Source organism: Panthera onca, chromosome E1, assembly GCF_046562875.1.
Source record: "Panthera onca isolate mPanOnc1 chromosome E1, mPanOnc1 haplotype 2, whole genome shotgun sequence".
Classification (NCBI taxonomy): Eukaryota; Metazoa; Chordata; class Mammalia; order Carnivora; family Felidae; genus Panthera; species Panthera onca.
The window spans coordinates 25,619,319-25,644,173 of record NC_138352.1 but is presented as its reverse complement, the minus strand read 5'-3'; the positions used below and the strand labels follow the sequence as shown (position 1 = coordinate 25,644,173).

The following is a 24,855-nucleotide window of genomic DNA, read 5'->3' as shown; positions in this document are numbered from 1 at the left end:
CAGAAATGAGTCTAATAGAGCCTTCTCCCTTGTTAGGAGCATATATTCTAGTTGGAAAGATGGTCATTCTTCTGAAGGTTTTTTATTTTTTAATTTTTTTAAAGTCACCTCTGCCCCCATGGTGGCGCTCAAACTCACGACCCCGAGGTCCAGAGCTGCATGCTCTACCAACTGAGCCACTCAAGTGCCCCTAAGATAGTCACTCTTGATGCCCCTCACTCCCAATCCAAATCCTTAGCAAGTTCTAGAGACTCTACCTTCAAAATACATCCTGGGTTGGGTCACTTCTTACCACCTCTGCTGCAACCACCATTTCTCCTCCGAATCCCTGGAATTCCTGCTTCTGCCCTTGCTGCACTTTAAGACATTAGAATCACCTGGGGAATTGAATTACTGATAATTCAGATGGATAATTCTCCATCCCAAATGAAGTAAGTCAATATCCCTCGACGTGGGGCCTGGGCGTTGGTAATTGTAGAAGCTCCCCAGGTCATTTCAATGTGCAGCTAAGAGTGACAATCCACTGCCGTTGACAATGAGAGGATATCGTAGCGTGTCGAGCAAATGGCGACGTGGTCAAATGCACCACTCAACCTGTAGAGCTGTTATGTGGTGGCCTCACAGGTTTTCACAGGACTTGAGCAAAGTGTGGCAGATACACTGAAAGGGGTAGATCAGGGGCAGGATGAACATTTACCTGGTTATGAAAGAATCAAAACGAAAGCTGATTAAAAGCCTGAAATGAGGTCGTGGCAGTGGGGATAGAGAAGAGACTGGATGGGAACACATGGAAAGTAAAGCCAATAGGATTGTAACTACAGGTGAACTAGCCTCTCAAAGTTACCGTGAATTAACATAGAGATTTGGGGATGAAAGTTCTGTTTTAGATTCAACCAGTGAAGGTACTTTTGAGATAGTTCCAGATGATAACATTGTATGGTTCTGAAGCTGGGGAAAGATCCGGGTGGGAGACCAAAACCGAAGTGAGGGTACAGAGGAGTGCATTCTTGATGGGGCTAGTCTCATTTAAAGATCTGAATTTAGGAAACTATAGAGAAGGGGAGACAAAAACAAACTTTCCATGCTCTAATCTCATCAAAATACAGTTTTATAAAATTGTAGGTACATACTGTTTGTGCTCGGGATTTCCATTAGCATTAATTTTACAGGAAGAATTCAACTAAGTGCCGGAGGCATGGGTCCAAACCCTTATTCTGTCGCTGTAGGACTGTATGACCTCAGGCAAGACACTTCAGCATCATGGGTATCTCTTTCCCCATCCATACAAAGGACTTAGCGTTGCTTGCGAGTTCACACACATATTTACACATATCACTGTAGTGCACATGCTTGCATTCTTAATGGCTACAGTGTTCCAAGGGGCTAGTAACTGTAGTGAAATAGCCAGGAAGAGAGTAACAAAATAGAGGACTAAGCACATTTACAGGCACATGCAAGTGAATTGATACCAGAAGATACAGCTGAAGAATGAAACCTAACACTCTTAGTTCTGAAGACCAAATAAAAGTTTAGCAAGAAAAACTAGCACTTAGATTTGCAGGAAACAGATCCTCAGGGTTCAGATTTAGATCTTATCAGAAACCTGCCTTAAGGAATGTGATGGGAAAGATGATTAGCTTATAAATACATGAATTACCAAGACATGTAATAGTTAAGACATACTAGGTACCACCTATTAACTGACATGCTCCCTTCCGTAAACTCTGCCGGTCCTGGTACAAGACCTCTTGGGGCTGCGCTTGCTGCTTTCTAGTGTACATATCACTTCCGTCCTCTCCAATTTAGTTGTATGCTTAAAAGGCTAAGTTGTTTGCTCCCCAGTTTGTCCCAGTATGTAATGACGGCTCTTAGAGATTCTGTAACTGATGAAATGAGTGCAAAGAGTTGCCTTTACAAGAAGTTGAATGGTTAAGACCCAAAGGCTACCTGCTAATGACACCCCAGCAGCAACGAGCATACCTAGCGTCCAGAGCTTGGTTTCTAAATAGTTGCTGACTTAGCCAGGGATTGCGGGAGACATGGCTCATTCCATATCTGGGGCACTGAACCTGAGATCTCTTGTGTCAGAAGGCAATGAAGTCCCCAAAGGCTAGAGAAGGAATGACAAGGGACCTAAGAGCTACTGGAAGGGTTCCAACTGGCCACATGGGGGACAATTTGAGCAACAGAAACAATGGCCATGACTGACGTAAACACATGGAATAATCTGTCATCACTGCCAACTCCTCACTCTGAAAACTGGTAAGTAAAGAACTGAAGTAGCGCCTTGCCTCCAGTGCACCTCCAGATGACGGAAAGCTCTGCCTTACAGACTTACGCATCAGGAAACGTTGAGAGAATGATAGAAAATTGCCGTGTTGCCAATCTTAAGGAAATAACTGATTTGGGGAACGAGCGTCATCACTGGGTACTACAAGTACCAGGTGAAAAGTTCTTGGTGGACAAGCTATCCACACCCTGCCAGCGTCAGTCCGGATCAACTGCAATGGAAAAAACACATCTGCACATTGGGAAGATACGGTGATTCCCATGATTCACATCACGGATGGTCAACCAGATACTAATAAGACTTTTGATGCAACAGGAGACACATCGGTGAAGTGTTAATATTAAACATGTATATTTAACCTGAATCCAATCAAGGCTTTGGCCATAAATACTAATTTACAGAAGCCACAGGGGGTACAGGAACAAGATAAACCATATGTAAACAATCCGTTAAATCCTGAATGTGAGACATTCTACAACTGACCTGCTCTATTAAAAAAAAAAAAAAAAAAGTCCTAGAGAAAATCAGAAGTGGGAGACACCTGGACAGATGAAACAGACATAGTAATTGAACATAATGTGTGAAACTTGTTGGGATCAGCAGGGAAAATTTAAACATGAAACATGAAAGATTAGAGAATTCTTACTCATTTTTCAAGGTATGTAATATATGTGGTAATGTGAAAGTCCTTATTTTTATGAGATGCATGCTGAAGTATTTAGGGGTGAAATGTCACGTCTAAGTAACTTTCCAGTCGTTCAGTAAAAAATGTTAAAATTTTAAAGCTAGGTGGTAGATATACCGTTCATTTTATTAACTTTTCTGTATATTTCAACATCTTTGTAATAAAAAGTTGTGGAAAATAAGGCTATCTGCTAAAAAAAAAAAAAACAAACCAAAAACTTGAATTACATGTGGATCAGACAACTGTAAAAAGTGGGAAAAATACACAAAGACCCATGACTCTCCACTATTCTGTTACTGTCTAAGGGCATCCATTGCCTCAGCGTATCAGTGGAAGACTTTATAAATGCATTATTTACATAAAACAAAGGCAGGAAATACAAATTAAAGCGAGAAAAGGCGCTATGGACTGCAATACTCCACACATTCAAGCCAGGAGGGGAAAGAGTGTCGTGTAAGATTTGAAGTGGCATTATCAATAAAAATTGCATCTTAAGTACAACGGTTATTTCTAACATGGTAACTATGGCATAAGCCTAACTCGAGTATTATGCAACCTGAAGACGATCTACACTTTGTGAAGGATGATCCCATGACATCAGGGTTAACTGAGGTGAAGACAAGGGAAAGCAGTAGCTTCTTGAAGAAAACACTCAACAAGAAAGCCTTGAAGATGCTAGCACCCCAGGTCTTTCCTTCGGCACCTGTCTGCAGGACGTTTGCTATCAACAGTAACATCCAAATGAGACTGCAATGGCCAATCATATGCTTAAAATGGTATTTATGGCACCAGAATTTAGATCAGTTTTTCTTCATCTAGCTCAGGAAAACTTCCTGTGCAGTGACGTCCCACGATTTCTTTAGGAATATCCCCACTGTTAAGAATTGATTCTTCAATTTTAAGTAGTTCCTCTTACCCAGCGAATGACCAGTATTTGTTAAGTATTTCTTTGCATGTGTGCACAAAAGTATTTTAAATTCAACCACCTTCACTCCATATCCGTTAATTATACCTTATTACTCAATTCTAACTTACCTACTTATTAATTCAACCGACATAGATCGACCACAACCTATACGCAAGGCACTGAAGAAACAATTAAGAGCAAGATGAAATCTCAGCTCTCTGAATATGGTCTTATATTCTGATCGTGGAATGCTGTGGATATTAAACACAATAGTATCTTTACCTGTTTCTATTTGCATTTCTGCCTGTTTTCCTTTTATGTTCAGGACCCCACAAACTTAGTTAATATTGTCTAGTGATTGTTGCATCAATGAGTTTCTGCATCAATGCTTTTTCCAGTAAATGTTTTCTGACATTTTAAGAGTAATCCCTATTTTACTTACATGTACGAAAAACAACCAATTCCAATTATTCTTTTAAAATCAGTTGCTTCATTTTTAGTTCTTTCTTCTAAACAGGCTGAATTTGGTCTTAATTAGCCACTCTTACTTTCTTAGGTAACCCAAGTCGGACAATAGTTCATGTTGTAAGTTACCCGTGTATTCTTTCTTCACTGCTAAGTTTTCACCCTTGATTTTTTTCCCTGACCCACTTTCTGTAGTGAACTTAAATCTATTTTCCATGACTTGTTTTTCCCTCACACTATGTAAATAGCTGCTTTCACTACTTGTCTTGGGATATGGGATTGCATTTGGCAACCCATTTTAGTACGCTTCCTATGTCATTCTGTGACAGTACTTAATAGTTAAGACCATGTCCTTTGTCACATTTCACTACTTTAGTAAGCTTTCTGTTGTTGAATCAGCTGTGGTTTTCAGCACAAGCCCTGTGAAGATCCAGTTGGGAAGTCTGGGCCCTGAGCACAGTAGGCACTCGAGAAATGGGTCTCAATGGAAATGGGCTTTCTATGGCAAAATAGCCACAGGGGAACCTCAAGTTATGAGTTTAGGAGTCAGGTGAAAAAAAAAAAGGTAACTTTCTTATTTTTTCCTTTAGGATGACAGATGTCAAAACCTAGTGAAACTAAGGCTAATATGTTTTAAAGGTGAATTTAAGGATGGGTGTTTAATTTTTGCCTGTTTAATTTGTACTCGTCTAAAGGTTATATATACATTAGTTATCCTAACAGATCATGTTTCATTAAGCTTCTCTTCCTTGAATATTTCAGTAAAGGAAAATGTAATTACACAGTTGTCACATAGAAATTAAGATACTTTCCACTGTATATATTTTGCAAACCTACTGGCTCCACATGGCAGTTATGGCATTAATAGGAAAAGGGAAGGGAACCCCTTATGTATTTAAGGCTTCAAAGCTGGGAAGTAATAAAGGCCTTAAAGCAGCTTTTTCAATTATCCCAAGATTCCTCGCTAGTGTGAAATCCCTACTTGATGGAAGCTTTCCCAAGTTACATTCATAAGGTCTCATTAAGAAGTACTTCAAATACACTAAGAGTTGATGAGTTACAGATTGGGTTTCTCTCTGGAATGAATTGAACTAGTAGCAAATAAAGGTTAAGGAGTGAATAAAGTTTTCTTTTTAAATTTCACATTAAATTTAAATAGCTTATATCCACATTACCAATTCTGATGCTTCTTTTGATACTTCTGCTGATATCTAACATATATTGCACTTCTTTTGAATAATGTTTTAACGGAGCACAAAATAAAATTCGGGTGAACTGTCAAACCTAAGTGAAGTCATCTGCCACATCCATTAATTATGATGTCTGGCACCAGTATGAACACGCTGATGCTGAATGAGGTTCGTACTCTGGGTGAAGGTTTTACCACATATACGGCACGCATAGGGCTTCTCTCCTGTGTGAATTCTCTGGTGTTGAATAAGGCATGTTCGCTGGCTAAAATCTTTATCACATTCATTACATTTATAGGGCCGTTCTCCAGTATGAGTTCTCTGATGTTGATTAAGTGACGAGGAATAAATAAAAGCTTTCCCACATTCATTACATTTATACGGCTTCTCTCCGGTATGAATCCTCTGATGTTGAGTGAGATTGGCACCCTGTCTATATGCTTTCCCACATATATTGCATTTGAAGGGTTTTTCTCCATTATGAATTCTTTGATGCTGAGTAAGGTGTACGCTCTGGCTGAATGCTTTTCCACACACGCTGCATTTATACGGTTTCTCCCCAGTATGTGTTCTGTGGTGCTGAGTGAGGTTTGCACTCTGGCTGAAGGCTTTTCCGCATATCTTACATATGTAGGATTTCTCTCCAGTGTGAGTAGTCTGATGTTGAATGAGAGTTGAGGAATGAGCAAAGGCTTTTCCACATTCATTACATTTATAACACTTCTCTCCGGAATGAATCCTCTGATGTCGAATAAGGTAGGTACTCTGACTAAACACTTTCCAGCACTCATTGCATTTATACGGTTTCTTTCCAGTATGTATTTTTTGATGCTGAAGAAGGTGTGTACTCTGACTGAAAGTTTTCCCACACTCGTTGCATATATAAGGTTTTTCACCGGTGTGAACTCGCTGATGATTAATCAGTGATGAGCTGTGGCTGAAGGTTTTACCACATTCCAAGCATTTATACGGTTTCTCTCCAGTATGTGTCCTTTGATGTATAGTAAGGTGTGCACGCTGACTGAAGTCTTTTCCGCAGTCATCACACTTATAGGGCTTCTCTCCAGTATGAATTCTCTGATGTATGGTAAGGTGTGCACGCTGGCTGAAGGCTTTACCACACTGGTGGCATTCGTATGGTTTTTCTCCAGTATGCATTCTCTGATGTGCGATAAGGGATGAGATATGCCTAAACTCTTTCCCACATTCTTCACATTCATGAGATTTTTCTTTGGCATGGGTACTTTGGTGTTTCACGAAGGACGGGTTCTTCCTAAACTTTTTCCCACACACGTTACACTTATAAGGCTTCTCTCCAGGGTATATCTTTCTATGTACAATACCATATGAGACATGATTGAAGGTTGCCCTGCCTTCATCATACATAGTTTTATTATCTGATTGGGTACCAAACTGAATAATTAGGTTTGAATGCTTTTCAAAACTATTTCTATATATATCATATTTACTAAGACACTCTTCCATAGGGTCATCTTCTTGTGAGAGGACGGACTTCAAAGGGGAGTTTCTTCCGCTGGTGGGAATTTTCCTGAAGGTATCTGCTGCTTGCCTCTCTAATGTGTCATCGTAGTCATATGGTTCCTCCAACTTGATGGTCTGAGTACCAGTCTTTGTGAACTTAGAAGTATTTGTAACTGGAGTACACTCTTGGGCTTCTGTTTTCCATTCTGAAATAAAAAGAATATAAAAATATAAAAAGTTATCCTCTATTTGGAGAAAGGAAACTGCCAAAACAGAAACAAGATACTGAATGTGAATAAAATGCCTCAAAAGACTATGGCCTGGACAACCTCACAATGTGGTACTTAAAGCCTGGGAAAAGAGAGGGGCGCCTGGGTGGCTCAGTTAGCTGAGCAACCGACTCTTGATTTCAGCTCAGGTCATGATCTCAGGGTGGTGAGATCGAGCCCCACATTAGGCTCTGTGCTGGGTGGGGAGCCTGCTTAAGAGTCTCTCTCCCTCTACCCTTCCCCACTTCTCTAAAAAAAAAATAAAGGTTTTATTATAATTTTACAATTATTATTTTAATTTTATTATACAATCTTTATTTATTTTAAGTTTTTAAAAATTATTTTATTTAGAAAGAGAAAGAGTATGAGTGGGGAGGGGCAGAGACAGAGGGAGAGAGAATCCCAAGCAGGCTCCAAACTGTCAGGGCAGAGCCCAATGCTAGACCTGAAGTCACAAACTGTGAGATCATGGCCTGAGCCGAAATCAAGAATCGGACGCTTAACCAACTGAGCCACCCGGGCACCTCAATAAATAAGATCTTAAAAAACAAAACAAAACAAAACAAAACAAAACAAAACAAAACTTGGGAAAAGTGACTGCAGAAAACCGGAAGACCAAACCGTTGTAAAAGGAGAGGTTCCTCACTATTCAACATGGGCACAGTGCAATAAAATAGGTTAGGTCAGGTGACAGGATTACGAGAAGTGAAAACACTAGTAAGACTTGGGATAACGTGGCCTCACTTCATGGACTGATTCGTATAAAGTAGATGCTAACTCTCATTAACTCCTCCCAGCCTGCTCAGCACAATCCTACATAATATCCCAAAAGCAATTCCATGGAGTGCTCTCCAGGCTCAAATATCTCCAGTAAATCTCTCCTAGTAATAGTTCTCAAGGTACAGTCCCCAGACCGGCAGCATAAGCGGATCACTATCACCTGGGAGTGTGTTAAACTGGTGCCCATCCAGACGAGCCCCATCAGAAACTTTGGAGGTAGGGCTGAGCCATCTGTTTCAGAAAGCCCTCCAAGTGGTTCTGATGTGCACTAAGGTTTGAGGACCAGTGGCTTAAAGGAGAAACGTTTAAAAAGTTCAAAACACCTCCACTTGACATATTCTGTCCCTAAATAATCCAGCTTTGCCTATTCTACTGTATCTTCTACCAAACTGCATAGTTAGCTTAACATTTAAATTCTCCACGTAACTTCAAGCTACTTCCTCATAGCACCTCATACGGGGGCCGTATGAAAACCAGACTTAGGCATTCTCTTAAGGTAACTTCTCTACCCATTAAAACAATGGTACGGCCCAGCTGCTGTTTGTCCTTCTAGGAATCCTAAAGTACAGATTAGCTTGAATCATATGAGCTTGCCTTTCTATAGGCCAACATGACTGAAATACCAGCAGTCTCATGATTCAACCATATATAATGTCGGGGCCATGTCAGCACTTGGCCTTGCATTATTACTTCAGAACTTTGTGTGTTTCTTTTATTTCCAACTAACTTAGACACAAACTCTGGGAAAGGCTTATGCTTCTTTTATGCTTCCTTCAGAAAATGGCCCAAGACTTGATATGGTGCCCACTCAACTGAATTGCTGGAATAAATGACAATTTGTTGTAAAAAGGTGAACCAAATGAAAGCATACACATACACACAAAAACAAAGTAAACGACAACAGCAAAAATCCCTGACTTCAAACCTAGCTGCAAAGCAATCATAGGTACTGACGCCTATTGTTTCCAGCAGGAGGTGTAAAACAAATTTAAATTACGGTATCTTTTTCCCTTGAAACCAGGTAAAAAACATAGGACTTCCAAATATTAAGAATTGTGTAATGGAATATAATCAAATATGGATTTTATAATATAGCAAAAGTGATGCCGGGTAGTTCAGAAATTTTCTAAGATGCAGACCAAAGTATAAAAACCTTACAAATGGGGTGCCTGGGTGGCTCACTTGATTGAGCATCTGACTTCGGCTCAGGTCATGATCTCACAGTTCACGAGTTCGAGCCCCACATCAGGCTCTGTGCTGATGGCTCAGAACCTGGAGCCTGCTTCAGATTCTGTGTCTCCCTCTCTCTCTGCCCCTCTCCTGTGCGCGCTCTCTCCCTCTCCCAAAAATAAATATAAAAAAAAAATTAACATAAAAAAAACCTTAATATATCCATTCCATAGACTCATATGCAGTCATTAAAAATAAGAGCTGCCATCAATCAATAAATGACGAGAGTAGGGATAATGGAATATTGATAACTGATAAAGATAACTAGGTAGGTTCACATACATTGACATGTAAGGGTGTATAGGACACATTATGTAGAGCAAGATCCACTCTGTGTAAGTATATGCTATATGTAATATAGATACACATACACAAGAGAGTAACAATCTAAGGGGTGAAAATCCTGGTAATGGGTGAGGAGAAGTAGACAAATACTTCATTTTCCTTCCTTGTACTGACTGAATTTACAAAAGACTTTTATTACTCTGATTCAAACACAAACATCATAGTTGACATTAGAAAATGCTTGGGAGTAATGTTAAATGAAAAAAGTAGTATCATAACTAGCATGAAAATGCACTGGAACTAGACAAATATCAAAGTGTTAACAAGATTACAGGTTTTTAAAAAATATTTTCCAATTTTCAATAAATTGGATATATGATTTTTATTGCTATTTAGTACTAGAAATGTAGTTATATTATTTTTATATAACAAAAATATTTAAACACAACTCTCTCAAACCAGGATTTGTCACTCTCCCCTCCAAAAGAACAAAATGAGAATGTTAAGGGACTGTACAGGTAGAGGTGTGCGGGCACACACACACAAATGAGAGGACCAGAAGCTGAGTTTCATTCTGATACCAGGAAACCGGACAGTCTATGGCAGAGCGCACCGTATACCTGAAAAGTACTAAAGCGAGAACAAGCTTAAAATAACAAGGCTGAATCATGACCATGAAGAAATGGATATAATATACATTTTAAAATCAATCAGCTTACCGGAAATTCAAAAACCGATGTTATTAAACTGTGCTTAAATCTATGTATTTAACCAGAAAGGGCCGGTTGGAAGTGCTAAGTGTCTAGTCAACAGGGCCAAAAAATGGTGCAATACTTCTAGCAGATGAGATCAGTGTTGACTTAGGTAACCAAAGAAAGCTTCGGGGGGAGGTAGGATTGGAGTGGAACCTGAAAGAATGGCTATAGGTCCTGAATAAACAACTATCAAAGTTCTGAGACAGGAGTGGCCAGTGAAGACCAATACTATTGTTCTATTTGTGAATTATCAAGGTTTCCGTTTCCTGAAGTATGACTAATCAGGTATCCAAACCAAAGGGTCAACTTATGATGTATCTCTACGCCGGTAAGACAGGAAAATCCTCAGAGGCCAAAACTCGAGCAAAAGCAGGGAGACAGGAAATCAGCAAGAGCTGACGGAGACAGCCCCTCCATCTGTTTAATGACCTTACACTTCCATTTTGAGGGGCAAGGGCCCAAGGGCCAAAAAACAAAGCCTGAGGCCCTAACAAGGAGGGGGTGCTCACAGGACTCCTGAGCATAGAGGATTACACTCTGCTGAAGGACTGGCTAGAAAAACCAAACAAAACTTAAAAAAAAAAAAACAAAAACAACCCTCACTTCTACATAATCTTTTCTCAGTCTTGGTGCTCTTTGGAAGAAGAAAATTCTCCTCCTAAAATACATAACCATAAACTGTCCCCTCTTGTGAATTTACAGTGCCAATGCACGCTACCTGAAAGTCAATCTAAAAAACTTCTCAGGTTCAAATTAAAGTGATCCCAGGGGCGCCTGGGTGGCTCAGTCAGTTAAGCGTCCTGCTTCAGCTCGGGTCATGATCTTGCAATACGTGAGTTCGACAGCTCAGAGCCTGGAGCCTGCTTTACATTCTGTGTCTCCCTCTCTCTTTGCCCCTCACGCACGCACGCTCTCTCTCTCAAAAATAAATAAACATTAAAAAAACAAGCGGTCCCAGACTGGCAGTACCCTCCAGAAGACTATCCTGACTTCTAGTTCAGGCTCACTTCCATTATGTCATGCATATTTTCTCAGTGTCTAGAGTGTGCCAAAATCATTCCACGAAGAATTTACTGTGGTAGAGGCACGTTCTGTGCTATAGGTATATATAGGTCATTCTGCTATAAATTATGAGAAGAATTAGCTTTTCAAACAGCGTGACCCTTAAAATATCTAATGACCAGGTAAGTTAACAAGTATTAGAAGTCAGTGAATTAAAAAAAAAAAAAGGCAATAGACAAGCAAGAATCAAGAGCATAGTGCACTTCTCTTGTAGACAGAAGGACACGTAAGAATATCTTTATGATTTCTATTTGCAAAGAGAAACTCGGAAGGAAAAACCAGAAATAAATAGGGGGTAGATTGGAACAGAGCAGAAGGGATGGGAGCATATACCTTTCTACACAGTTTTGACTTCTGAACCAAGTTAATGTTTCTACATACTCAAAAGCGGAAGATTAAAAACCAGAAAACAAGAAAACACTAAAACTGAATACAAATAGAGTCAAACAAACCCTTAAGCTGTACAGCAAACCCTTAAGACAGCTAAAAGGAAAGAACTGAAGGAACTTTTGAACTTAGTATTCTGTATACCCTTAGTGGGATATATTGTAAGGACAGAAAGGACTTTGAAGAAATTTTGAACGTTACCCAGTTTGTTATTGGTAGTGATAGGTAGTGACCTAATTCTGAAACCATTTTTCTGTGTGTTACATGACAGGGCGAATCAATATATACTAGTGCTCTTGAGAACCAGGTTGTTCACCGTATGGAAAAGGAAATACAAGACGGAATAGCCTTGCGGTGCTGGATATCAGTTAGAATTATCAGCGTGAACTCATGATTAAGAGAACCACATACATACATACGCATACTTCCCAGCTCTATCCACTGGAAGCAACGGTACCCACAGTAGTGAGCACACTTCCTGCCCACATTCTGGTTTCTAAGTACTATTCCCTATCAAAATGAACCAGGGTACTTTGGAGAGCCTCCAGGTCTAAGGTAGGCACAAGGTGAGTCAAAAGAACATTCTGTTGTGCTAGAAAGCAAGGTAAGGATTAAAGACTAATGGGGACCTGTCAAAAGGACATTGGACTTGGTTTGCAGGGCTCCTATTACCCAAATTGGGGACAAATCAGCATGAAAAACAAAAAACAAAACAAACCAGGAATTAGTGGACTAATAACACCCTGTAGTTGGAAAAATTCCATTAGTCTACAGTGCTATGTACACATAAAAATGAGACAGAAGGAGAACTGTGCTTTACAGGAGAATGCTAGTAATCCTTGAGAAGAGAGGACTGAATCGGAAAATCACCATCTTGCAACCAGCAATATGATAAAGCAAGAATCAACAATGGAGGCCAAAAATGCTTAAATAAAATATTACCAGGGAATAGAATAGTCATGTGGCCTCTAAGTATCACTCCACAGATTGCTTACTGATTATAAAGAAAAAAACCCTGCACCTTTAAAATGGAGAGATCTGGCCAACAGCACCTGAAGCAAAATGAGTATCACTAATGAGACAAATGGCAATGCAAAGTATACACCTGAGGTTGTTTTGGTGAGAATATTTGATCTGAATCTAAACATCAGGAAACTATCAGGCAAATCTAGGTTGTGGGTCATTCTAAAATATATCTGGCCTGAGGTGCCTGGGTGGCACAGTCAGTTAAGCATCCAACTTCAGCTCAGGTCATGATCTCATGCTCGGTGGGTTCGAGCCTCATGTCGGGCTCTGTGCTAACAGCTCGGAGCATGGAGCCTGTTTTGGATTCTGTGTCTCCCTGTCTCTCTGCCCCTCCCCTGCTCACACTCTGTTTCTCTCTCTCTCTCTCAAAAATAAATAAACATTAAAAAAAATATTTTAAAAAAACCTGGCCTGGATCCTTCAAAAAATGCTCCAAGGAAGGTAGGAAGGAAAGAGAAAAGAAAACAGAAAAGAAATGAGGAAAGAAACAAAAAGAAAAGAAAGAAAAGGAAAGGCGGAGAACAATTCTAGACTAAAAGGGACTAAAGACACAGGATAACTAAGTGGAGCACAGGATTCCTGACAGGAGATCCCGGAAGGGGGAGAAAAACTGCATGATATTTGGGGACAGTGGGGGAAGTCTGAATATGGGACTATACAAGATACACATCTTGTATACATGTGAAATATGTGAGGGGAGAGAACGATGAGCCTATGTCGAAGAATGGGAGATACACGCAGAAATACGTGGGGGGGATGTCATGATCCCTGCAACAACTAACTTTCAGATGGTTCTTTGCAAAAGCAAAGTGTGTGTGTGTGTGTGTGTGTGTGTGTGTGTGTGTGTAGAGAGAAAAAGCAGAAGTGGCTAGGGGCGCCTGGGTGGCTCAGTCGGCTAAACGGCCGACTTCGGCTCAGGTCATGATCTCTCGGTCTGTGAGTTCGAGCCCCGCGTCGGGCTCTGTGCTGACAGCTCGGAGCCCGGAGCCTGCTTCGGATTCTGTGTCTCCCTCTCTCTCTGCCCCTCCCCCGTTCATGCTCTGTCTCTCTCTGTCTCAAAAATAAATAAACGTTAAAAACAAAAACAAAAAAAAAACAGAAGGGGCTAAATAATGGTAGCTGGGAGTTCCAGGTGACAATTACACAGGTGTTCAATGTACTGATTCTGCAACTTTTCTGTAGGTTTGAAGTTCTTGCGGAGGAAGGCAGGAATGGGAACACCAAAAAGCCCATCAACGAGAAACAGGTTCAATAATTTAGGGGACACACAATAAAATGTGATGCAGATATTAAAAAAAAAAAACAATGAGGAAGTTCTTTATATCCTCACTTGGAACACTTTTCAAGGTAGACTTAAAAAAATTTTTTTTTGAGAGAGAGAGAGAGGGCTTGGGGATGGAGGGACAGAGCGGGAGAGAGAGAATCTCAAGCAGGCTTCATGTGTGAAGCTTGACGTGGGGCTCGACCCCACGACCCTGGGACCTGGACCTGAGCAGAAATCAAGAGTCAGATGCTCAACTGACTGAGACTCCCCAAGTGCCCCTAGATATACTTTAAGTGAACAAAAGCAAAGTACAAAACTGTGTGTACTTTGCTACCATTTCTGTTAGAAAATGGAGAAGACATTACAAAAAATTTTTTTTTCCTAAACGTTTATTTGTTTTTGAGAGAGAGAGAGAGAGAGAGAGAGAGAGGGAGAGAGAAAGAGACAGAGAGACAGAGAGAGACAGAGGGCGAGCAGGGGAGGGGCAGAGAGAGAGGGAGACAGAATCTGAAGCAGGCTCCAGGCTCTGAGCCGTCAGCAGAGCCCAACGCAGGGCCTGGGCTCAAACTCGTGGACTGCGAGATCACGACCTAAGCCGAAGTCAGACGCTTTACTGATGACAGAGCCACCCAGGCGCCCCGAGAAGAAGCCCTTTTTATAGTGACTTGATACGCAAACAAAACACCTTAACAGAAACAACTAGAAACAAGCACCAGTTGTCGGGTGCTGGGAGAAGCAGGAACCGGGTGAACGTGCTATACAACGAGAGAACGTTTTTGAGTCTTCTGAATATATACGTTTTTAAATTAGAAAATAGAGTAAGTTAGGAAAGTGGAGGCAGGAGGCTACAGGGTTTGCTGGTGAAACAGAATAAAAGGAATTTAAAAAGAAGGTCCGAAACTTAAAATCTTAGGGACACTCGCGCGTGCCTCAAAAGGAGGGCAGGACGGGTGCCTGGGGGGCTCCATCTGTTGAGCGTGGTGCAACTCTGGATCGAGGCTCAGATCATGATCTTGCGGCTCGTGGGATCAGGCCCCGCACCGGGCTCTGCGCTGACAGTGCGGAGCCCACTTGGGATTCTCTCTCTCTCCCTCTGCTCCTGCCCTGCTTGTGCTGTCTCTCTCAAAATAACTAAACCGTGTCCCTTCCTGAAAATGGCATCTGTCAGGAAGCAACGCCGAACAGTTCAGTGCTCCTGACAGGCTGGGATGTCTTTGTGGGGATGCCTTGGCCATACTTAAAAAACAGATCTCACTGCAGTCAGGCTCTGAAGGACAAACAATCCCACGCCAGTTGTGCTCTCACCTGGACTAGGGCCTTCTAAGATTTCTTTTATCACCATCCATGGTTCTTCCAACATGGGAATCACAGTTGGTCGGTACACGGTCAGTCCTGTTCACGAGGAAACAGAAGGAGTTTTATCCTGGAGATAAACGGTTGTTCGAATTTTATTACCTGACTTCTACTTATTTGTGAGGACAGACTTCTGCGGGAAAACAATGGTTCACGGACAGGATGTAGTGGGAGAATTAGATCACTGTCCTTTCCAGAGCTAAAATGAACATTTCCTGCCACCCAAGAGGATATGTGCATAGAGATCATGGCGGGAGGAGATCACAGGAAAGGTAGGAAATGGGCAAGGCGCAGTGCTGTGTGGAAGCCCAGGGAAGCCGGGCATCACAGTTTTCAATGATCCTTCACTTAGAAACCTTTTATTTGGGAAAAGGGAAAACGTTTCTGTGCCTGAACGGGACGAGCACGCTCACCTCTAGGCCCCATTCTTAGCAAAATACTTTAGAGACCAACGCGTTTTTAACAAGAGAGGAAAGGAGACTTGGAGGGTATGCTGGCAGGAGCGGGCGTAGATGATGCTCACCCAGAGAAACCATGTTCCAGTAGTTCTGTAATGTCACAGTCTTGTACAATTCCTTCTGTACAGGACGCATGATCTCCCAGTCCTCCTGGGTGATATCCACAGCCACATCTTTGAATGTCATCGATTCCTAAAACATCAAATATAACCTGGTTCAAGAACTGGTAGAATGAGGACAGTGAAAATGCCAAGTGTGTGTGTGGTGAGGGGACTCGCCGAATCTTGAGCCTCAGTAAGACCCTAAAGGTCTAGTTAACACCCTCACCCGAGTTATGGATGACAACACCTGAACGGTCCTACAGGAGAGTCTGAAAATAAAGCAGAATTTATCATCACATTTTCGGCTGGCACTGGCGCATGCGTTGGTGACTGCATCTTAAAGAAGAAAGGGCTTTACAAAGATGACACCCTTGAACGGTTGTGCTTTTTTGAGCTTTGCCTCAAGAATTCAGTGTGTTATTGGGGCGCCTGGGTGGCTCAGTCGGTTAAGCGTCCGACTCTTGATTTCGACTCAGGTCATGATTTCACAGTTGTGAGATCGAGCCCTGTGTGGGGCTCTGCACTGGACGTTGAGCCCACCCACTGAAGATTCTCTCTCTCTCTCTCACCCTCCATGACTCCCTCCCTCTTCCTCTGCCCCTCCTTCCTCGCTCACACGAGTGTGCATGCTGTCTTTCTCTCTAAAAAAGAAGAAAGAATTCAATGTGCTGTAATTTGAAATTTTAAGCTATATTTGTGTGTCCTACGATGAAATGCAGAGCTCCTCCTTCCTTTTCAAAATAAAATTGAATGGTATTATTGGTACCATTGCTTCCAGTGGATAGAGCTGGGAAGTGTATATATGAATGAATGTATGTAGTTCATACATACATGAAGTGTACCTGCCTGGCTCACTAGGTAGAGCCTGTGACTCTTGATCTCGGATTTCTAAGTTTGAGCCCCACATTGGGTGTAGAGATTCCTGAAAAACAAAACCTTTAGGAGCGCCTGGGTGGCTCAGTCGGTTAAGCATCTGACTCTTGATTTTGGCTCAGGTCATGATCTCCTGGTTGGTGAGTTGGAGCCCTGCCTTGGGCTCTGTGCGGATAGCCTGGGATTCTCTCTCTCTGCCCACCCACCCCCTCTCTCAAAATAAATAAATAAACATTAAAAAACATCTAAAAATCTTTAAAACTGGGACCAAAACTCACACTGTTGAACTGTTATACTTTTATAGATACATTTCTCAATCTGGCAAGGTTAGTATTCCTCTTGGCTCTTTCTTCCTTTTGTTACACAAAACTGATTACTTCTCCATGTCTTTCAAATGAACTTTACGTTTCTTAAAAAAATTATATTGGGTTTTCAAATTACATTTTCAATTTATAATTTCGGGAGAACAGACGATTTATAGTATTTAAAGCTTCTTTCGTGTCTTACAGAATGATACACGATATGGATGTACTATAAAATTTATATTATGTTTAGTCCTAGATATCTTAAATTTTGGGGGTGGGGAATCTTTTTTTGCTTTTAAGTTTATTTTGAGAGAGAGAGAGAGAGAAAGAGAGAGTGAGTAGGGGAGGAGCAGAGAGAGGGAGAGAGAGAATCCCAAGCAGGCTCCATGCTAGCAGCATAGAGCCCAGGGCTCGAACACATGAGCCGTGAGATCATGACCTGAGCTGAGACCAAGAGTTGATGCTTAACTGACTGAGACACCCAGGCGCCCCTGTGCATGGAATCTTTTATTTCATCTTAACATCTGCCTGATTTTAATGTGTATGTACAAAAGTGATGTTTAAACATTTATTTTGGAGAGAGTGAGAGAGAGGGAGGAGAGAGAGAGAGAGAGAGAGAGAGAGAGAGAGACAGCACGAGCAGAGGAGAGGTGGAGAGAGAGGGAGACACAGAATCCGAAGCAGGCTCCAGGCTGCCAGTGTCAGGTGTGTATTTTTACAGTAAAACTTTCTCTGAAGGTGGCCTGACGTAACACAGACTTACGATCAACATTACACCACAAAACACATGGCCTTTAATTACTTGTTAATGAGAAAAATAACATTAGCAACCACTGCTTATTGATGGCTTACTGTAGTCCAGGCTAACCACAAGTCGCATAGTATTTAATCCTCCCAATCTAACAGGTAAATTCTATTTATTAGAGTTTAATAATTCAGGCCAAGTGTGGTCAAGTATCTTGACCAAATCATAGGTTCAGAACCACGAACTAAATCTGATCATCTGGCTGTGGAGGTCAATCCCTTAACCTCTATGGTTGCTGCCTTACAGTCAAAAAGTGAGGAAGGGCATATCTGGGGAAGGCTCTCCGGAGCCTATTTCCTACATAGGGCAGTCACTTACCTTAACAAACAGGGTGGATTTAAAGAGAGAAACTGATGTTTAAGTCCTAGATTGGGCTTTAGGGGGCAAAGAAGTTACAGGGCCAGGACAGAAAATGTCCTCATACATACACCTCTTAATAAGCCATTTTAAAATCATAGAAGAAACCAACACTTACTTTGGTCACCAAGTCATTTAACCATCCTGCCTGGAAAGCAGGTCTTCCTTTGGGGTCTTCCTCTGGGGTCTCTTGGGGAAGGGCAGAATGCTGAGGAGCAGCTAGGGAAGAAGGGAGACCGTGATGGAGATTAGTCCTGTTTGAACAGCCTACGAAATTCTTCACCAGATAGATGCCTACACTTTCCTACAGTGAGAAGTGAGAAAGAAACCAAAACCAGCACCCACACTTCAAAGAAGCAGAGGGAAGGGCCGATGATTTGTCCTAAGATGTCAAACCAGGCTTCAAAAACAAGTCTGTTCTGGGACGGCTAAGGATACGTACTAAATTCACAATTTTCTCCTAAAGCGTCATGTGATGTAAATTTTGTGTGTTGTGTCTGAACAAGGAAATGTTTCTGGACCCTTTTCTACCTTTCTGCAAGCATGTTACTGTAAAACCTAATTCACAAAAGCAAATGGTTTCTTTGCAGAATGGCTCAAACCTCTGCAGGTGAAATTCCTGAGGGCTCCCACAGGAGTAATCTGATTGTGTCTGGTCACTGTTTTAAGCCATCGGGTAAGGTGTGTGTGGTCTCCAGCAGTCTGGCAGGGGCAGACCAGGCAGGATGGGGCGCACGTTCAAGTGTGTTCTCACTCACTGAGCTCTGCTCTCGCCGGTTTCTTTAAAGGGCTGCTCTGTGACAGTCCCGGCTAGTCTTCTCTAACCACCCAGGACTCTTCCCCTCTCTGCCCTACAATCCTCACCTTCCTCTTCTAGAATCTGAGTCAAATCCTCCACCAGAGTCACCACTTCCTCACTGCTCTCTGGGTACTGGGACTTCACCCACGTCCTAACCTCCCCAGGCAGGATGGTCAGGAATTGCTCTAGCACCAGCAGGTCCAAGATTTGTTCCTTGGAGCGAATCTCAGGTCTTAACCATTTAAGGCAGAGCTCTCGGAGTTGATTCAATGCCTTTCGAGGACCAGCTATGTCTGGATATGGGAAATTTCGAAAATTCTGTCGACAGGTCTCAGTGTCACGCAAGAGTCTCAAAGCATGCGTTTCCTTCTCCACATTGTGGGGTCCACTCTGAACCTTGTCTGGCTTCCACATTAGAAGGATTTGGGAGCGTGAAGAACTGGTCATCCTCTTGCACGGGGAGAACATTGCTACAGACAGGAAGGTCAGTCTGGCAGTATCCTTTATTTTTCCAGTAGTGAGCCAACTGCTTGAAGTCTCATGCTAGAGCCACAAAGACATTCTCTCAAGGGCTGCTGCAGCCAGGGGCAGAACAAAGTCAAGGTAGAGTCAGCAGCCTTAGTTACAAATTTGGAGCCCAGAACTTGCAGGGATGGTTAAGAGACCCTAAAACACAAGAACAGACCACAAAGTCAAGAATTCCTGGTGCTCTTTGCTATGCGCATACACCAACAGAGATCGCCTACTCAGTCTGCACAGATAAACACAATCGGACTTTACCTTGGTCTTCCTCCCCTACATCCTTAGATTTGTAGATAAGTGCAATCTGTTGGGGACAGGGGATGGGACTGCCATCAAAAGGTGGTAATAGAGGGGCACCTGGGTGGCTCAGTTGGTTAAGTGTCTGACTTTGGCTCAGGTCATGACCTCACGGCTGGCTCGTGAGTTAGAGCCCCGTGTCGGCTCTGTGCTGACAGCTCAGAGCCTGGAGCCTACTGTGGATTGTGTCTCCCTCTCTCTCTGCTCCTCCCCTACCCGCGCGCTGTCTCTTTCTCAGTAATAAACATTTAAAAAAAATATTTCTAAAGAATTAAAAAAAAAAAAAGGTGGTCATAAAAGCAAAGACCTGGATCATGAGCCAAACAACAGATCAAACTTCTAACTTGTTGAAAAAGAAATTAAACTTTTACAGAGGGGGCAAGAAAGCTTCAGTATTTTTCTGTTACTTACAGAAGCTGTAAAGGACGGAACTACCTCTCAAGAACAACAGAGCGAATCTATTAGGTACTTAGAACGATACCTGAGAATTTCTTCTTAATAAAGTGCTCAAGGTTCCCAAGGAAACTGTCAAGGAAAAAAGGGCAAGCCATTTACCTGCTTTGCATATTAATGCCAGACTATTCTAGCTTTTAGCTATCAGAGGGCTGGGGAGACAAGCCGGTAAGACGGGGGACGGGGGACGGGGGGGGGGGGGGGGGGGGGCGGGGAGTAGAAGAGGCTGGTGTGATTTGAAGCCCTTTTAAATGCTTCTACAGGAGACAATTCCTTAGGAATAAATATGAAACCGGGATTCCCGAAGAAAACCTCGGAACAGGCCAGACCTGGAGCACGGACACCACCTGTCCGCGGGCCCCAGTTCTGAGCCCTCCTCAAAGCTCAGTCGTGTAACCAAAGCCAACTGTGTACCAGGCCCTGCAGGGGTGACGCGCCGGCCTCACCCGTCGCCTGCCCTTCCCGGTCGGGTCTCCCTAACACCTCTTCGGCCGGGGGGTCGCGGGCAGCGGGGGAGCGAGTGGGGACCCGACGACGCGCTGAGCTGGGACCGGGCCCCCCACAGCAACCTCCACCCCGCGTTCGTCTTCTCCGCAGGCCGCGAGCACGGGCTCCCGCGCGTGGACGGGCTGGGGCTCCGGCCTGACCGCGCGGACACTCGCGCCCGGCACCCTCGACATCATTACCTGTCGCGGGGACCCGGCGGACGCGCAGCCGGAGCGGCCCGAGAGGCCCGGGGCAACAATGGCGGCGGGGGCGCGGGCGCCTGCGTGGCGAGCTCAGCCCCGCGCTGCAGAGGGGCCTCTGGCTCCGCCACTTCCCTAACCCGGAAAGCACGACGTGTCTCGGCCGGGAGCCTCACCTTCCAGCCCGCTCCTGAGAAGCCTGGCCCGGAACGCGCCGCGCCTCGGCTCCGCCGCGACCTCGCCTCAGCGCCACTGCGCATGTGCGCAAGGAGAACGCTGCGCGCCCGCTGAGCCAATCGGAAGCCGCGTCCCGGCCCTCCCTCCCGCCGGAGCCTCATTCCTTGGACCTGTCTCCATGGTAACCTCCTCCACCCATCACTGCGACTTGCTCGTTTAGGCTGCAAGGGTCTGAAGGGAACTTTAAAGTTTCCCTGGTCAGAAGCAGGTCTGGTAGATGACTGGGAGGTCGGGGAGCGTCTGGGCGAGGAGCTAGCATCTGGGCGAGGGGGCTGCGGATGGGTGGTTAAAGCTCCGTGCTAATTAACTAGAGAAAACCTGGTGCCAGAGTTCCTACAGGAAGGATGGGCAGACAAGATGTGGGTCTAAAGGTAGAACCCAAAGTGCGTTTTCGGGCTTTACTGTGTGTACACATTCACTCTTAAATGTTCTGAGTCCTTCCTAAGGAATCTGATCTTGAGACTCAGATCGGAAAAAGGGATAGAGAGCGTGTTGTTTATAGAGACACAACAAACCTCCATAAAACCCTTGAAAATAGAAGGAGAGAAAAACATTCCAGGTGTTCCTGTTGTCTACTGCTGTGTTGGCAAACCACCCAAAACTAAATGGTTTTAAAGAACAACCATTTTATTATGCTCATGGATTTCACTGGTAAAGAATTTGGAAGGGGAATAGTGGGCACGACTCTTCACTGCTCCACTGTGTCTGGGGGCTCAGCGGAGATGATTTGATGGCAGGAAGGGTCCATTTCCAAGATGGCCTCTTCACTTACATGTATTATGGATGGGCTGAGATGCCTTAAGGATGAGCTCAGTTTGGATTTGAACACAGTGGCCTTTTCCATGTGAAGGACTCAGGCTCGTTGGATTTCTGACATGGCGTCTCTGGGCTTCAAGAGCACATGTTCTAGTGAATAAGAAATCTTCATGGCTGATGACGACATAGCTTTGGAAGTCACATAGCGTCACTTCTGTTATACATTTGATCAAAGCAGTCATAAGTCTGTGCAGAATCAAGTAGAGGCAAATGTAGACTCCATCTCTTGATGGGAGGAGTGTCATAGAGTCTTAATATTACCACAATATTACGGACCGTGAGATCGTGACCTGAGCTGAAGTCGGACACTTAACCGACTGAGCCACCCAGGCGCCCTGAAAGGCCCTTTTTAAAAGCAGAATTTAGGTTTCTCTGATGAAGAAGAAACTGTGGACAAAGCTACTAGCTTGCCCTTCCTACAGATTGCCGTATGGATTTTTTAAAATGTTTATTTCATTTATTTTGAGAGAAAGAGAGAACGAAAGAGAACAAGTGGGGGAGGGGCAGAGACAGAGTGAGAGAGACTCCCAAGCAGTCTCCATGCTCAGCGCAGGGCCGGACATGGGAATCTGTCCCACAACCTCAAGATCATGACCTGAGCCGGTAATAAGTCAGATGCTCAACTGACTGAGCCATCCTGGCGCCCCTGCCCTATGGATTTTGGTCTTGCCTAGTTGGCCCCCACAATTAAGCCAATCCCTTGTAAAAAAAAAATCTCTTAGCATATATGTTCTTGTTCTGGGGCTGAACCCTGACTGATACAGGTAATCTAGTAACTGACAAGATGGAATTTTAAACAATCACAAGGGAATACATAAGCATGTTATCCACTTATAGAAAGAAAAATTCACAAAGATGATATATCCACCATTCATGTATGTCCCTAACGATAAGGCCTCAAGAGATACCAGCAGTAACTGATAACTGCGGGGTGCAAAACATAAATTAACAACTGAAGCTGGAAACTTTAACACACCCTCTAGAGCCACCGTGCTGGGCTGCCAGGATCCCCTTTCAGGGCTGGGGCACCTGTTCCCTTGGTTGCTAGTATGTTTGGCTGCCAACAGCTCATGACAAAACACCTCTCTGGGACTTGTCCTGGCTGAACAGAGCTGCCCGTCCCAGGTTTCTCCCCTCCAGAGCAGTCTACACCCAGTGGCGTCACTGCAGGGGTTCGAAGACCTGGTCCCCTTGCTTTGACGTGCAGTTTCTCTAAAGGGCCATCCTGGCTTGAGCTCCCCATAGGATCAGATGAGGCCCCGGTTGCAATCATACAGCATTTCAACTTTTTCCTGGGCCCAGTCCTCCTTACATCACTCAGTTACAGGTTATTTTTCTAGAGAACACTACCTAACAGTACCCCTGTAGAGCCCCGAGACTCAGGATGGGACATTTGGATTGATCCAGGCAAACACCTGCAAACACCCATCCCTCTGAATTCTCTGGGCCCGCAAAAGTGGCCCACTCCCTCCAGGCTGGCTTGAAGATGATGCACATAGAGGCTTCTCCTTTGCAATAAAGCCTGTGCCCCTCTGAGGATCTGTCCTTTCCTCCCCTCCTGACCACTAGATCCATTAATAGGGTCAGGTGACCACAAAACCCAACAGGAGAAATTCTGGTCCTGATAAGGTAGGAAAAGGAATATCCTCTGAAGCTGGTGGGTCTGGATCCTGAGGGGGCTGGATCAAGGAGGGCAGAACATACAGCGAGTGCTGGAGAACTTATTGAAAAGGAGCACAGGGGCGTCTGGGTGGCTCAGTTGGGTGGGCGTCTGACTTCGATTCAGGTCACGATCTCATGGTTGTGAGTTCGAGCCCCGCATTCGGCTCTCTGCTATCAGTGTAGAGCCTGCTTCAGATCCTCTGTTTCCCTCTCTCTCTGCTCCTCTCGTGCCCTCTCTCTCTCAAAAAGAAATAAATATCTTTAAAAAAAGAGAAAAGGAACACATAGATATATGGTCAATTAATTTTCTTAAATTTTTTTTTAACGTTTGTTTATTTTTGAGAGGGAGAGAGACAGAGCACACGTAGAGAAGGGGCAGGAGGAGAGGGAGACACAGAGTCTGAAGCAGGCTCCAGCTGACAGCACAGAGCTCAATGCGGGGCTCGAACCCACAAACCGTGAGATCACGACCTGAGCCGAAGTCAGACCTTAATCGACTGAGCCACCCAGGCGCCCTTCAATTAATTTTCGACAAAGCAGCCAAGAATGTACAATGGGGAAAGAACCATCTCTTTAATGGTGTTGGGAAAACTGGACAGCCACATGCAAAAGAATAAAAGTAGGCCACTATCTTATACCATACACAAAAACCAACTCTAAATGGATTAAAGACTTGAACTTAAAACCCATAACCATAAAGTTCCCAGGAGAAAACATAGACAGTAAGCTCTTTGACATCAGTCTTGGCAATGATTTTTTTTTTTTTGGGGGGTTTGATACCAAAATAAAGGCAACAAATGCAAAAATTAACAAGTGGGACTACATCAAACTAGGAAGCTTCTGCACAGCAAAGGAAACCATCAGCAAATTGAAAAGTGAGTGAACGGGAGAAAACACTTGCAAACCATAGATAAGGGGTTGATATCCAAAATATACAAGGAACTAATACAACTCAATAGCAAAGAAACACACAATCCAATTAAAAAAAAAAATGGGCAGAGGATCTGAATAGACACCTCCCCAAAGAAGACATACAGATGGCCAACAGGTACAT

The 24,855-nt window shown here is 43.5% G+C and overlaps 1 protein-coding gene across 2 annotated transcripts; it reads right to left on the bottom strand.

Moving 5' to 3' along the window:
- Positions 1–1,090: 1,090 nt before the first annotated feature.
- Positions 1,091–21,256, bottom strand: ZNF287 (zinc finger protein 287). Of its 2 annotated transcripts, none has more exons than XM_078437687.2 (6): positions 21,087–21,256; positions 19,194–19,794; positions 18,448–18,548; positions 15,954–16,080; positions 15,383–15,469; positions 1,091–7,225 (listed from the first exon to the last, which is right to left on the bottom strand). In XM_078437687.2, exons 2-6 carry the CDS (start codon positions 19,594–19,596, stop codon positions 5,658–5,660), a joined length of 2,286 nt encoding a protein of 761 aa, XP_078293813.1. In that variant the 5' UTR covers positions 19,597–19,794; positions 21,087–21,256; the 3' UTR covers positions 1,091–5,657. The 2 variants fall into 2 exon arrangements, with proteins under 2 accessions (XP_078293813.1, XP_078293814.1); XM_078437688.2 differs by lacking the exon at positions 21,087–21,256 and adding an exon at positions 20,847–21,012.
- Between the last annotated feature and the right edge of the window lie 3,599 nt (positions 21,257–24,855).